The sequence below is a fragment of the Cryptotermes secundus genome, unplaced genomic scaffold (genome assembly GCF_002891405.2).
Source record: "Cryptotermes secundus unplaced genomic scaffold, Csec_1.0 scaffold94, whole genome shotgun sequence".
Classification (NCBI taxonomy): Eukaryota; Metazoa; Arthropoda; class Insecta; order Blattodea; family Kalotermitidae; genus Cryptotermes; species Cryptotermes secundus.
Genome location: NW_019737391.1, coordinates 976,195 through 991,611, shown reverse-complemented (window position 1 = coordinate 991,611; position 15,417 = coordinate 976,195). Strand labels below are relative to the sequence as shown.

The window sequence follows — 15,417 nt, the reverse complement described above, 5'->3', positions numbered from 1 at the left end:
TCCTACATGTACATGACAAGAATCTGGGATCTTGGAAGTTTTAAATTCAAAGGACATAACTGGAAAATTAGTAAGTTATGCTCTATGAAAGTAGACCACTGCCATAAAAAAAAAGTAAAGCTATCCCCGTAACAGACCGTGGAGGCCCATATGGTTGTGAGACGTTGAGGGTCCCACATTATCTAGACAATCGGCTCATAGATGGCAGTAACGTCAGCCTTACACACTGGCCGCGCTTTACTCCCCAGGAAAATTATTTAATTAATTCTGCTACTCATTTCTGTTAGAGGCTGAGTCGATCCCAGGGCCATAGTGCGGCTGGAAGGATTAAGTCAATTGATAAAAATCCAATCACCTCATTGGGATGTGAACCCGCGACCTTCTGGCTTGTAGCATAGTGCCTCAACCAACTATGCTACCTCATGCCCCAGACGATTGACCTATGTTATGTAATGCATGTGTGTGAATTAGTTTTGAAGACCCTATTATTCAGGTAAATGAAAGTATACCTATAACATAAAAAAACAATATCCCTGGCCCCCTGGTAGAGCAATGGTCAATATTTTATAATAGATGGTATCTATGTATATTAACAAGTTGGTTCAATACTAAGACAGAATCACATAGTGCTACAGTAATACCCGCAATAAATTAATCCTAACACTGCTGTTTTCTTTTACTGTTAAGTAATTGTTTTGTAGATAGAGGGTATATACCAAGGTCTGAAAGTGTCATCACTCATCAGGCTGTTTGAAGTTTCCAAGTCAACTTTTGCCTACCCTAGTCTATATGTAAAACACCATATGAATTACTTCATTACTTGTGGTGTGCAGACTAAAGTCTTATGCCACAATTAAAATTGATTCTGTAATACAAAATACAAATTATTATTAATCTGTACCTTATTTATAGTATTGGCTAGCACGCTACGTATCAGTTCAGTTCGAGGTCAGCATCAAAGAATGCACTTGAAAATGATCAACTTCATTAGGCCCATTGCACCTACGAAACAATGTAGAATACTGAAAGCTGACCTCTTCTGTTCTTTGAAGAAACAATACAATTCACATCCTGAACAGTAACTGGTCCATCGCTTCTGACGAATTGTCAACCATGTGGAAATTTGTTTGGGAACTCGTATAATAATCACATCTTGTGAAAACCATCACAATGTTATACAATATACTTCCACTCATTGCAAATCCCTGTAATTTTTTAATAGTTCTTAGAATATCATGCACCCTTAAGGTAATTTCCCACAATAGAGGAAAAGAACAAAACATTTTCTGGTACCTAAACCATATAAACTAGTAATTCCATTAGTCTGAGGCTCCCTTGATGAGAACAGAAATGTCTGAGCCCTCCAAACCTTTAAAAATGATTTAAATTGTCACTTAGGAATTTAATATAGAGGATGAGCCTTAATTACATACTTGAAATATAAGTACTGTGTTCTACAATTTCAGGAAAGGAAAAATTGTCATATAAATACATGGTTGCTGCCACTCTGTTAGTGATATATGGCAACAGGATGCACAAAGAAAAACATGAAAATAACATAGTTGTGGATAAAGAGTTTATTAGCTGTAAGTAGAATGACACCTGGTCAGTTACTGATGGTTTACAAAAGATCTTATTGACATGTGCCCAACATTACAGTCAATACATAAATGAGCCCTGATGTGCCAAGAACTCGTGGTCCAATGAAAGACTTCAGGCTATGCTGCATACTGTTGTCCCAGCCGCTTCAATGGCATTCCACAGCTCACTCTGCACCTCACATTGCTCGCTGTAAATGATGGTCTTCACAAAGTCCCACAAGTTGAAGTTGGCAGGAGTGAGATGGCGTCATCACGGAGCCCACACAACTGGTCCATTTCTTCCTACCTGCTGACTAGGAAAGTGGCTGTTTAAATACCGCATGGCAAAGTGAGAAGAATGGGGAGGAACCGCATCATGTGTACACACTGTCTGCCACATTTCCAGTGGTAGGTCACTGCCAAACCTGTGATCCCAATTTCACCCTGAAGCAAATCTATGAGGAATTAATTCTTTGCTGTTTTGGAAATCTTGTCCATCTTCATCCTGATGCAGAGACATTTCCATGAACTATAAATAAATAAAACAAGAGAAAATGTAAATGTAAATAAAAAATGCACCATTACACAAGTTATCTGTAACAGTATATATGAACTCTCATATCTGCCTCTGTACCTACTGCAATGGTTGTGACATCAGATGGCCCCTTCGCTCAAGTGTCTTCATAACTTTGTCCAGATCCTGATTCTTATTGCCAGGATATATGGCGATCATCATATGTCATAACCAAGCTTTACTATATGATAATTTATGTACACTTTAATGCTATCATTGCACTATACTGGTTGCAAAGGCAGCAGTCTTATGGACGTACTATGTTAAATTGTGCTCGTGCAACGAAGGTCTAATTCAAGTTTCATTCAACGTAGTTATGGAATGTCCACTTTATGCCAATCTATTATTTTCTATGAATGAACAACATAAGCAGTAGAAAATGTTATTTATTTCACAATTTTTGTTAACCAGTGAAGTGGTTCTTTTCCAAGTTCTTATATCTCCCGCAATGGCACACTAAGTTCCCCCGACATTTAAATCTGTCAATGCAGCATCTCAATCATGTGTCATTATAAAATTATGGTACAAAAAGGCTCTGAAATACCAATTAGCAGACTTCACATACCCGTATTTTCTTTTCTATTGCCTTACATTAAAGTTTATATATATATTTTTTTTAGTAAAATTCCATACTTTGGGCTTTATTCTAAAAAATCTGCCACTGTAACCATTGAAAACCAATCATCCACGATTACAGGGTATCTCTGATTCAGAAGATGAGCCACTAGTTGTAGAACTACTTTTGAACCATATGGCTCATTTTTTAGGTTCATCAAAAACGGTATCCTCCCCAGTGTAAATAATAAAATTCCATACATAACCAGATTTGGCTTCACACAATTCAAGTGATTTTATTCCAAATCTGGCAGGTTTTGAAGGAATGTACACCTTCCACAAAAAAACGTCCCTTCCATATCATCAAAGACTCATCTACTGATACATCACATTCTGAGGTATATACACTCCTAAATTTGGCATTTAGATGATCCAGTATGGGTTTGAATTTATGCAGTCTTTTGGAACCGCAAGTGGCCTCATCGTAACTTTCGTTGTCAACAAAATGAAGAAACCTGAGTAGATGTTGAAACCTCCTCTCGCTGAACAGCTCCAAAAGAATGGGTGTGTCCAGAATTTTCCTCCAGCTAAAACAGCTCCTGTTATCTAGTTTCTGGTGAAGTCCTTGTACCAGAAAGAATGCCAGCAACTTCATTATTTAAACTGTTTGTCTTCTTCCAGCAATGGATCCTAGATTTTAGGTTTAGATTAGGTGTGTTTTCTAAAAATTTTGGGGCCTACCGATTTGTTTCTCTATTACTTCCACAGTGACTGTTGTGAAGAACAACTCAAAATATTCAAGGGGGCTACTGGGGTCTTCTAAATCAACATTAATGCCAGGCTTGCCAGTAAATGGAAAACGTGGTTGCTCAGCACCTGAATTTGCAATATGACTGGAGGAACCCTTTCATTATTCAAATACTGTTTTGTTCCATAACATAAGCAATATGTATGACGCCTACTAAATCATTCAACAATTGAAACATGGGCAAATTTTCCTGTGGATTTTATCATATGTAGAAAGAGATGAGAAACAACGAAAATATTGTGAAAAAGAGGTACTGTTTTTTTTTTTGTGGGTTATTTTATGACGCTATCTGTGGATGACTATGGAGCTTCACATGACTGAATGAAGAACGAACTATTATGCATTTCGAAGGAGGCGGTCGTGAACTAATCAAGGTACCATCCCGGCATTTGACCGGCTAGACTCTGTAGTCAAGATCGTCAGGATGGACAGGTCAAGATTCGTAAAACGCACTTCCCGAATAAGAGGCCTGAGCGTTACGCCAACCCACTCTGTACATAACATTCATAAGTGTGGCCCATGCTCTAGTTCATATTTACACATGCACAGACTACAAATACGATCAGATACACAAGGTTTTGGGGAAAAATGAAACACGTCTTCTCTCACATTGGTAGCACATCTCAAAAGATCTTAGCTGACTAACACTGCCACGCATACTCACGACCCTCACGACAGAGTACAGAAATAAATGCTCCGAAAACAACGTGCAGAGCAACCTCAATAAACACATCTTAATACTCCGCCTGGGCAAAAGCCGCCAAGTGACTAAATTAGCCACATCACATCACTACTATGTTACCTATGCACGTTAAGCGTTACCTTACATCCACGCCATCAATGGACGTTACCACAGCAACCGACGCCAACTTCGAATTTAATGAAGTCAAATTTCGATTCTTCCGGTGATGCCCGCCATAACTATCTCTTACGATATAGACGCGTAACCTACGAGAAACGTACTCCATCCATCTTCAGTGTCGAGCGGTGTCTTGGAATAGTTAGCACTTGGCCAGTAAAACAAGCATCAATTACTACTGAGTACAATTCACTTTTAAGACGTTTAAAACTTCCTTACTTCCTTACTGCTTTTTCTGTACCTATCATAGCCACCGCCGTCTCGATTGGTCAAAACATTTGTTTACAAATTGTTGGCAATATGTGTCAGCCTGCATTAAGTTGAGTTCCTATAGTACCTACTAAGGGGAAATTTATGATTGGTATCTCCAGTCTGTCAAGAAACATTTCTCTTCGCACTTCAAAGGAAGAATTTCTAATACTGTGCATAAAAACACAGAGGAGTTAACAGAATGTGTGAAGAATTTTCAGGCAGGTCCTGGATGGAATTCTGCAAGTCAGTTTGCTGAACACTGAACGATTTTGCTGACTTCTCTTTCTCTCTTTCTTCTTCTTATGCAAAAAAATTAATGTAGGAAGTACAGCTGCATTCAGAAGTTTCATAACTACCGATATAAAAAAATCTAGCAGCAAACTGTTAAATTGGCAGCACTTTATGATGGAAACAGTCTGGTCTTCAAACAAGAAAATAAAATTGGGATTTCAGGTTCTCACACTGGTAGCTATCAAGAACGCTAATAAGACGGTAATTATACCGTTTACTAGGAAGAGAAATATAAAGGGCCTTAAGGAACTGACTCTCTTCAGTACGACAATCCAGCTCTCCAGCGGTCAGGTACCTTGGTCCAGAATTAGACAAGGGACTGACATGGAAAAAGCAGCTGGACAAGGTCATTACTAAAGCCTATAAGGCTTTTTGGACATGCAGAAGCATGTTTGGTAAAACATGGGGACTGCAACCACATGTGCATTGGATATATACTGCGGTTGTGAGACCCATAATTACTTATGGCGCCACAGTGTGGTGGCCCAGAGTCGAACTCAAGACAAGCAAGACAGAACTTAGCAAATTGCAAAGTTTGGCTTGCTTAGGTATTACAAGAGCAATTTGAACATCTCCAACAGCTGCACTAGAGACACTCCTTGGACTCTCCCACTGCATCTACAGTTGGAGGCAGAGGCCAGGGCAGGAATCTACCGTCTCCAGTGCAGTGATCAATGGAAACCTAGATCCGATAGTTTCGGACATGCATACATAACTCAGGGCATGAAAAATGAACCCATATTACAAATGGGGTCAGACAAAATGATACTGAGACATGTATATGAAAAACCTTTCATGGTCAAATTTCCTGACAGGAGTGAATGGGAAGACGGGTTTCGGCCTGATAGAAAAGGGGGACTGATCTGGTATACAGATGGTTCCAAGATAAATAAAGGCACTGGAGCTGGTGTGTACTGCTATGGCATGAGACGGAAACTTAGTTTTAGCCTTGGGCAATACACAACAGTATTTCAGGCAGAAGTATATGCCATTAAGGCATGTATTATGGAGAATTTAGATAGGAACAACTACATTCTATCTGACAGCCAAGCCACACTTAAAGTGCTTGACAAACACCAGATCAATTCAAAATTGGTCTGGGATTGCCACCAAACCCTCATGGAACTGGCCAAACATAACAGGGTACTACTGCTATGGGTACCGAGGCACGAAGGTATTGCTGGCAATGAAACAGCAGACCAATTAGCTAAGACTGGAGCTGAACATCCTTTCATAGGACCTGAACCAGCCTGTGGCATCCCTATAGGAGTTGCCAAACAGGCAATCAGGGACTGGACTAACATAACACAAATACTGGGGATCCTTAATTGGACTCAGGCAGGTGAAGGGACTCATATGAGGACCTTCCATTAAAAGAGCAAAGGAACTGTTGAAACTAAACAGGAACCAGCTACGATGGGTGGTAGGACTACTTACAGGACACTGCCACCTCAAAGGACACCTATTCAAACTGGGACTAAGTGATAGTCCCACTTGTGAAAGGTGTCAGGAAGAAAACGAAACAGCCACACGTATCCTGTGTGAATGTGACGCATTAGCTTATTTAAGACTATGTCACTTGGGTCAATACTTTATGGAACCAAGTGACTATTTTGATGTCCCCGCATTCAAAATCCTATGCTTCATCCGAAGCACGGCATTGCTGAAGGGATAATTAAAAAAAGAGGGGAAGCACAATAGACCACTGTAGGTTGCGGTGCAAGGGCCGAGAAGGCCTACCCCTCATACATTCATTCAAGAACGCTATCTTATGGATATACCAGTGATATGTTCCTTTGAAACATCTGTACACTGGGCTACACAGTGCTATATCTCAGAAGGCAGAACTCTTCCAAGTAAATAATACTCTATCTCAGTTAGGTTATGAACGGGTAACGTTCCCACCTCATGACCGAAGTTACGCGGGTTGAAACCCGGCGGAGGGCGTGGAATTTTTAAGGGCGGAAAAATTCAGGGAACAAGTCCTCCAGGAGGGACTTTAAGCCATGGGTCCCGTGTTGTAGATTTACAGCATGTAAAAGAACCTCATGTCTCTAGGAGACGTCTGAGCTAAATTTGGCCAAAAAGTTTCCCACCCAAAGTACTTTCCAATGCCTCCGGTAGATGGGGAAGTATTAGGTACCACTGCCAGAGGAGGGGCAACCTCTCTGACAGAAAGGGACTAACTATTAGATACCACTGCCAGTAGAGGTTCGGAACCTTGCTGGTAGAAAGGGGCTGATAGTGAGCACCAGTACCGGTAGGGTATGGAGACAGTAGAAATTAAAGGAGGATGCACAATGGACCAGTAACTGGTCTAAGTGCATGGGGAAACCCACCCCCTCAATACTGAATAGGTTATGAACGAGGCTTGTGGCAAAACAGAGGTACATGCTGAAGACAGGTTTTAATGTGCTGCTGATCTCAGAACAGAAAAATCAGTTGATATTGAAAAATGTTAAGAATGTGCCATTTCCCTCATAATGAGTTAAATCTGGAGTGCAACATTAATCTGGTTTTGGATAATATGAACTGTGGTCTGAGCTCAGAAATTTGTATGGGCATTAAGACCTTACAAGACAGGCAAACGTCTGTTACATCGCTGTTGTGGGAGCCTCCCACAGTGAAGCAAGCACTACCCAATCGGCATGCAGGACAGCTCCAACACCCATTGGTTTGTGCACTGCCTAGTGACAAAAGTACAAAGATGTGGACCTCTGACACACTAGCTACAATTGGATGCTACACTTACATCATGATAGCAGAACAAGAGCGAGTCTCCTAGGATCGACACTGTCAGCTGACTATACATGTCAACAGTGAGTTTCCTGGGAGCAACACTAGCAGCCAACTCCACTAGGGGCCACCTGAACCCACAGCCCAACAGCTTGTTCACAGGCACTCAGCTGCTGTGCAAAGGATTGCCGATGCTAGCAATGACTAGCCTGCTGTGGCAGAAGTGTTGGCCAGCAATCAGGTGCACCCAGTTTCAGACAAGGAGTTTCATCAATACTATCGTGCATGCTCTGCTTCCCTGCACATCTGTATATTTATTTTAAATGCAATGAATATTTGTTTCAGAAGTTTATGTGGTACTCTCTCCATGCTACCAGATTTAACATCCCACACTATAATCAAAACAAAACAATGCAGAAAAAATTGCAGGGAAACAAATTTCTTCAAACTTATCATCACAAAATCAGAATTGGAACACGGCTTATCTACTTTGAAACATGTGGAGATATACTTGAGGAACTGTAAGTGCAGAATGAGCTTTCAATAAGAATTCTCAATAAATAATAAACTAGTGTAATCCATCTCTAACTTCAAAACCAAAGGTCAAAGAATTTTCAAAGTAGAAGAACAGATGCACAAAATTCTTTTACAGGTGTCATCATATACAGAGAAGAAAAATATTTTTACATAAAAGGTCACAAGTTAATTATGCTTTTAAACCAATGATCATTTGTTTATCTTTTCATCATAAAACTAACTAAATACTGTCTTATTGCACTGGGAGCATGCATCCATATGCATACAATGTATAGACACCAACAATATTTTCTACCAAGATCCTCATCAACAGAAAACCATTATAGCTGCAACTGCTTAAGTCTTAATCTGAACTCCACTATATATATATATATATACTAAACGTTCAAGCTGCTACAGGTAGCAAAGACAAGAAGCTGGAATGGGTGAAGGTGTATTCTGAACCACAACTTTGCAAAAGGGTCTGAATTAAGTAGTAGTATTTTTGGAAAACATGTACTACATCAATCATTAGGTGATTTGTACACAATCATTCCTATAGCCAACAGGTTTACACAGCTCTCAAGAGACAATTTCACAGCATTATGTTTAGTCTGAAATAAATCCACAACAGTGTCTTCTTTAACACTGGGAGGAAATGAAGACAAGGCTGATAAAGATGTGATATCTTGAAGTAACAAATTTCCATCATTGTTAAACACTTCTATCCATCTCCCACATCCATCATGCACCATCTTCACGGAAACAAGACCACAACAACAGGCCTCTCTGTTTAGCTTCCATGCATGGCCAAACACTGTGTCTGCTGTCAACTGAGAGGAACCTGCTGTAGTGAAACCTGCAGCTGACAGAAGAGCTATCTGCAGCCATGATACACATGATTCTAATTGACTCCTACTGCAGTTGTATTTGTCAAAATCATTCACTGCCTGAAATGAGAAAACTATGAATCAGATTACTTGTTTCAAACATAACAAAGTGAAACATCAATGTAAAGCCAGAATAGGGACAGTGGAAAAATGGAACAACTCTTTCCAGTTCATACATTTTATTTATATTTAATGTCATAAGTTTGTAGCAAAAATGTAATATGAAGAACCTGTAATGCTATGTAGTAATACCTTTACCAAATTCCAGAGGAACTTGGTGTCTCCATCTTAGAAGAGAAAAGGTTTGCTCTTCTACACTGGAGATGATGAAAGTACATTCCCCTGAAACGTCAGTAAAGATCTACCAGACTAAGCAGCATTAAATCCCAGAATATGGTAATCTTCATAATCAATGCCCCAAGGACCTTAGCTCTCACATACACAGCTCCAGTTTCCAAAACATGAAAGTGGGTTGAAATAATTCATAAAACATCATTCAGAATTACTGGGTTTTTTTAACTCAGTGAACATAATCCTGAGCTACTTCACCCATATCCCAGCCTCACAACTTATCTCCCTAAAATCCACCTTAATATTAATCTTCTCATCTTCTTAGACTACCAAGGTCTCCACAACAAACTGTATAAAATTACTGTTTGCTTCTCAGGGCTATATATCAGGTCAATTGCATCCTCCTGCATTTCGCTACTCTTAACAATAGCAGGTGACCACAGAGTTCCTTATTATGGAACTGTGGAATATCCTAAACCGCCCATTTACTTCAATTCTCTTAGTTTCAAGTACTTTCCTAAGAACTCTGCTTCCAATACTTAAAATCTATGTTCTTTCAAAGTACCAAGATCATGATTCATGATAACATAAAACATATGGAATAAGTACTGTTTTATAATTATACTGACCACTATTCTTTCAGAAAGCAAATGAAATGGTACCACCTTTTCCCCAAACTTCCAGCATGAACCTCATTATGGTTCAACAAAGCTAAAAAAAAAAAGTAGTTGTCCCTGTGCTTAACTAATTAAGCATTACACCATGAAGAAGTATGGGGAAGTGGATGTATAGATCCATATATCTTGCCCTTGGCACTAGTTGGAGGTCAGAAGTCTGCTTACATGCCCTGGCCACTTTACCCCCACTAAAAGAGCCACCTGTACCCATTGGATAGGAGGCTGGGTGGGCCCCAGAACGGGTATGGACAATGTGCAGAGAAAAAAAATCTTGCCCCTACCAGGACTCAAACTCAAACCCTTAACCGTCCAGCCCATAGACAGTTGCTATAATGATTGTGCTATCCCAGCTCCCATCATTCAACAATGTACTTAAGACATTACTGTTTCGTGATTTATGACACTAAGAACATTTATTATGAGTACAATCGCCAGAGCAGTTCATAACTACCAGATCTTGCAGTCTTATGACAAGGGACATCTCTGTACATCCTGCACCAGGCACCACAGCTGGATATATCGTCAAACAGCGCAGAGCACTCAGGGATTGCTTGATTACAACCTAAAGCACATAAACCAGTCAGATCTCCATTTTGTTATTAGCACTCATAAATTGGATGAACTTAATACAATTTAATTTCAAAATCTCTATACTTTGTTAGATTTGTTACATTTCTGTAATATACAAGGTGTCAGAAAGTGTTCCTGGAACCATTAAAGCCTAAGTTGGATTACACTGGATAAATCCTCAAGTTTTTAGTTGTGGTTTTCTGGGTATTCTTGAATTATAAAGAGCAGGCATGACAGGCATAGGTTAACTTCCAATCCCCCTTGCCTACTCATGTGATGACTATGTCAGATAGTTAAAACTGAAAAAATGTGGGTGATCAATTGCTTCTAGAGCTGGAAATTATTTTTTTCTTCTGTATATTACACTATATGTTACATAAATGAAAAGTTTCAGAATAATTAGATTTACTACTTGCTTTAAATACACTATATTTACACCTGAAACAGTGATTAGATGACAGACTAAAGTAATTAATATCTTATGATTTAAAATAATACATTTATAGTCATATATTGTTCAAGCAAATATATATACACATATATACTAGTTTCTCACCTTCAGCTCCATGGCAGCCTCTTCATTTGGTGCATGAGCAACAAGAGTTGCGATGTTGCTACCAGACTTCTCCAATAATACATAGTACTTCTGTCCATGTTCAACCATCTTTAGTGTCTCTACAGTACCAAGTAATGAACGCAGCCCACCTGGATCCTGTGAACAGTGCTTAATACTGGAAATGGGTGTTGCTCCTGATAACTTTTCAACAGCATGTGTTAAGTCAGTGCCCATACGATCCAGTAACAATATTCCTTTCCTCTGCAGATAAAGACAGATGGTAGGATGGACCACTTTCTGACAAGCCACAACATCAATATTCAGCTCTACAATTTGTTCGAACAGCTTCATTGCCTCTTCCACAAAAGAATTAGAACTTTTACGGTCTTCCAATTTAATGCTCCTACTTTCTGAGACCTTTGAAGTCTCTTCACCTGTTAGCATGATGTTAAATAACAGCAAAGATATGCAGCCCTTTTTGTTACATTTCTCATACAAGACTGTTGATATGTCATCATAATTTATATGATAAAGAATCCCTAGAAATACATCACTCTTCATCTCAGTTGCTTCAATGCATTCCACAATAACATCTCCAAATGTTTCGTTAGTTGTCTGAAGAAATCCCTTCACAATGCTCAGGTGCAAATTCTGAATGTCAGCTTTTGATAATCCACATGTAGGTTTGGTTGACAGAATAGATTTTACCACAGATAAAAGCTGCTTAACTGTGCTGAAATCTGCTTTCAGTTTTATGCAGTTCAGATCAAATAAGCTTAACAGTATGGAACTCAAGTGTTCTATTATGCTAGCTACTGCAGGTACAGAGAGTCCAATATTATGTGATAAAATCTTTTCTAATAGAGACGTAATTAAAATACCTGTATACAGTCCATGATCAAGAAAAGCATTTATTTGTGACTGTATTATTTGTTTTATGAACACGCATACTGGGTTTGACAGTGTAATATTATTCAGTAATCTAGATGAAGAAGAAGTGAAGGTTGTGTAACCAGCTCCTGAGATAACAATTTTGATTCCACCTTCTGGTCCCACACATGACAGCAACACTCTGCGGAATGAACGGAGTGCAGAGACAAATTCAGAACTGTCTAAGGGTTGTAGAACTACAGAGACCTTGTTGGATGCCATGTTCTTCAACTGCTGGTCCTGTAAAGGGAATATAGCTGTTGAACATGAATCCGAAGGACATCTGGCCACAGGAAGTAACACCCTTTTAATAACTATAAAATCCCTTATAGATTCTAAGGTACCAATATAGGGGCATGAAGGGGCTCGGAACTGTGCATCTCTATTACCTTCTTAGTATTATGACACACTACACATGGAACAAATGAAAGAGATGTGTTGCAAAATTTTTAGAAACTTACTATAACTATAGGGAGGCATGTGGTAGCATAGCTGGTTGAAGCACTATGCAACAGACCAGGTCATTGGTTCGATTCCTGATGTCACTGGATTTTTCTACTGACAAAATCCTTCCAGCCACACTATAGACCTGGGGTTGTCTCAGCCTCTAACAGAAATGAGTAACAGGAATCATCCTGGGGTATAAAGTGGCAGGCGTATAGGGCTCAGGACCTCACCGCCATCTGTGAGCCAAATGTCTAGAATATGTGGGAGCCGTAACATCTCAGAACCCTATGTCCCACCACAGTATGTTACAGGGATATGTTACCTTTGCCTAGAACTATAGGTAAATCTCTTTTTTATTTTTAACTAAAACTTCAACGCCATGCAGTTTATACCACCTCCAAAATGTATCATTACTGGAACCATAAAGCTGGAACCATGACAACTGTCACCACATTGAACGAAGAAAAACTCAGAATTTTCCAGACATTGTCAACAAAAAATGTACTCCTTTAGGAAATTATGAATAAACTGAGTTCAATGACTTGTAGTTTATTACAAAACTAATGTTTTTGATCACACTAGATCAAATGTAAACAAACACAGACTGACTCCAGAAATAAATGTGGCATTCAAAATTTTCCTCAATGTACTGTCAGTGACCCAAGGAAAATTCTGAACCTATGTTCCTGTACAGGGAAATGCAGCTCTTGAACCTTGTAAAAAAGAAAAGCACTTTAAGCATGAAAATTTACCATCAAAGAGAGAAGTAATGATTCTGATATGTGTAATAGATGACTGGGAAATTAGGCATAAATATAGTTTGAATAAAAAATATGAAAAACACAAGGATGCAATGTGAAACACAGAATACCAAAAATCAATCTAAAAGGCTGACTGGATGATTTAATGTACTGTTTTAGTTGCAGTTATTACATAAAGTCACAGCACTTTGCCTGGAAGACTAATGAAAACATAGAAAACTCTTTCCATGGCTAGTAATGTGGCTAGGATTCAAACTGCAAGCTTACCAAATATAAGTTGGCATTCCTATTACACCAACCTGGTTGGTACCGCAATGCTGTATATTATATACTACATACATTACTGTCACAGAGACAAAAGCGTGATATATTTCTGAGGATGAATAAGTGACAAAGCATGTCTAACATAAACTCAACGTACTTCACGTGTGTTCACACCACACATATGGGGTGCACAATAAGTATTACATCCCCAAAAAACTATTTTTTTTTCTCAAATCACTAGGGTCAAACAAATTCCATTACTACCTTCCTTGATTCAAACACTGAAGTTCATCATTCCTATAACAGAGTATTTCAAACCGCTTATACAAACCTCTTACCAAGCAAGCCTATATAATTAACTTAATAAACAATTTTCACTTTCCCCCACTCAGACACTGTAACCATATGTCTCAATGCCACTTTTCCTCGACTAGCAGAATGTGCATTCCCATACCTACGTTCCACCATTACAATGTTACTTCCAACTTCTGGCCACCACAGCATGACTCACTGAAAAATGCTTACTGTCAAGTAGCTATCTTCCTCCCAAGCTGGCCTCACAGAACAAAGAGATGGCAAAAGGAGATATGTGCAGATCATCCATCAAGGATGAATACATATCACGTCATCATGGAGATGTGTGCCACAACAGAGAAAGGGACACCCATCACAGAAGGATTCATGCACAAGGATGGCTGTTTCTAAAGTCTCATGGAAATAATTTTAAGAAAAATCTTTTACTATTCAATCTCTATTTTGGATTCAATGTAATTAGATCTTTTGTTGTCAATCCTCAGTAATAACCAAAATACATTACTTAACACATCTGCCATACACACTCCTAAGAGGCTAACCCAACTTACATTACAGTAATTAAATTTTTTAATTATTCTTCTCCAGACGATTTACTTCCTCCTCTGAAAGTCTCCCACTTCTCTTCTAGCACATTTGCCAAGTGCCGAGCACCCTGCAACAAATTAAATTACCAGAATCTGGCTTCTTCTTAGAGGTGATATACCTGCAACATACCTTCTAATATGCCTCATGCCCTATCCCTCACTGAAGTTCACTTATTATTAGTAAACATGATTGATTGATTGATTGATTTATTTAACATCCATAACTGTTACATTATGTACAATTGGACAAGTCAGTTTTATAAAAAAATATATGAGATTAAACATCACATCAAATGACTAATAATATAAAAAACCATAGAAAAATAACATAATAAATCCTTTAAATATGATAAAACAGTGGATGAGTATAATAAGGCAACAAAAGCTAAACTATAAATTACATGCAATATCTAAAATAAATTACCTAAGTATCTTTGTTCTATTATTAAGCTAATTCTTGTAAAAATATTCTTGAAGGGAATAAAAAGCTTTGCACAACAAGTAATCCTTTAATTGACGCTTAAAAACCTTGAACTCTTGAATACTTCTTATTTGAGAGGGCAAGTTATTATACAATCTTATTCCCATGTTAATCACACTCCTTTTACAACGTGAGGTGTTACATGGTTGGACATACAAATTCTGCTTATGTACTGTGTTATAACCGTGCACATCTGAATACGAGATGTTATATATCCTATTTTTCCTTAAAAAACACAACGTCTCAAAGATATACAATGAAGTTAAGGTTAAAATTTTAAATTCACCAAAAAATTCTCTACACGATATCCTGTTATTGACTCTTTTGATCAGTCTTAAACATTTTTTTTGGATTTTAAATACAGTTTGAATGTCCTTTTGACCACAGCCCCAAAAAATAATACCATATCTCAATAAAGATTCAAATTTCGCAAAATACACACTTCTCAAAATTGGAAGACTGACCAAATCTCGTAAGGAT

At 38.5% G+C, this 15,417-nt stretch overlaps 1 protein-coding gene and 1 long non-coding RNA gene across 2 annotated transcripts; both read right to left on the bottom strand.

The window, feature by feature from the left end:
* Window positions 1–1,554: 1,554 nt before the first annotated feature.
* LOC111870291 lies at window positions 1,555–4,589 on the bottom strand. Its single transcript, XR_002843823.2, has 2 exons — window positions 4,340–4,589; window positions 1,555–2,109 (listed from the first exon to the last, which is right to left on the bottom strand). It is a non-coding gene; the product is annotated as an uncharacterized LOC111870291 (long non-coding RNA).
* A 3,623-nt stretch (window positions 4,590–8,212) lies between these two features.
* LOC111870279 (McKusick-Kaufman/Bardet-Biedl syndromes putative chaperonin) lies at window positions 8,213–14,508 on the bottom strand. Its single transcript, XM_023862414.2, has 4 exons — window positions 14,421–14,508; window positions 11,156–12,325; window positions 10,481–10,591; window positions 8,213–9,121 (listed from the first exon to the last, which is right to left on the bottom strand). Exons 2-4 carry the CDS (start codon window positions 12,305–12,307, stop codon window positions 8,696–8,698), a joined length of 1,689 nt encoding a protein of 562 aa, XP_023718182.1. The 5' UTR covers window positions 12,308–12,325; window positions 14,421–14,508; the 3' UTR covers window positions 8,213–8,695.
* Window positions 14,509–15,417: the final 909 nt, after the last annotated feature.

What these genes read in the sequence shown, in the direction of transcription:
- LOC111870279 (XM_023862414.2), bottom strand. Translation starts at nt 12,307, where the DNA reads ATGGCATCCAACAAGGTCTCTGTAGTTCTACAACCCTTAGACAGTTCT. An exon ending in AGGCTGCCATGGAGCTGAAG is followed by an intron (nt 10,592 to 11,155) that starts GTGAGAAACTAG and finishes TATGTGCTTTAG; the next exon opens with GTTGTAATCAAGCAATCCCT. An exon ending in TCATAAGACTGCAAGATCTG is followed by an intron (nt 9,122 to 10,480) that starts GTAGTTATGAAC and finishes TTCTCATTTCAG; the next exon opens with GCAGTGAATGATTTTGACAA.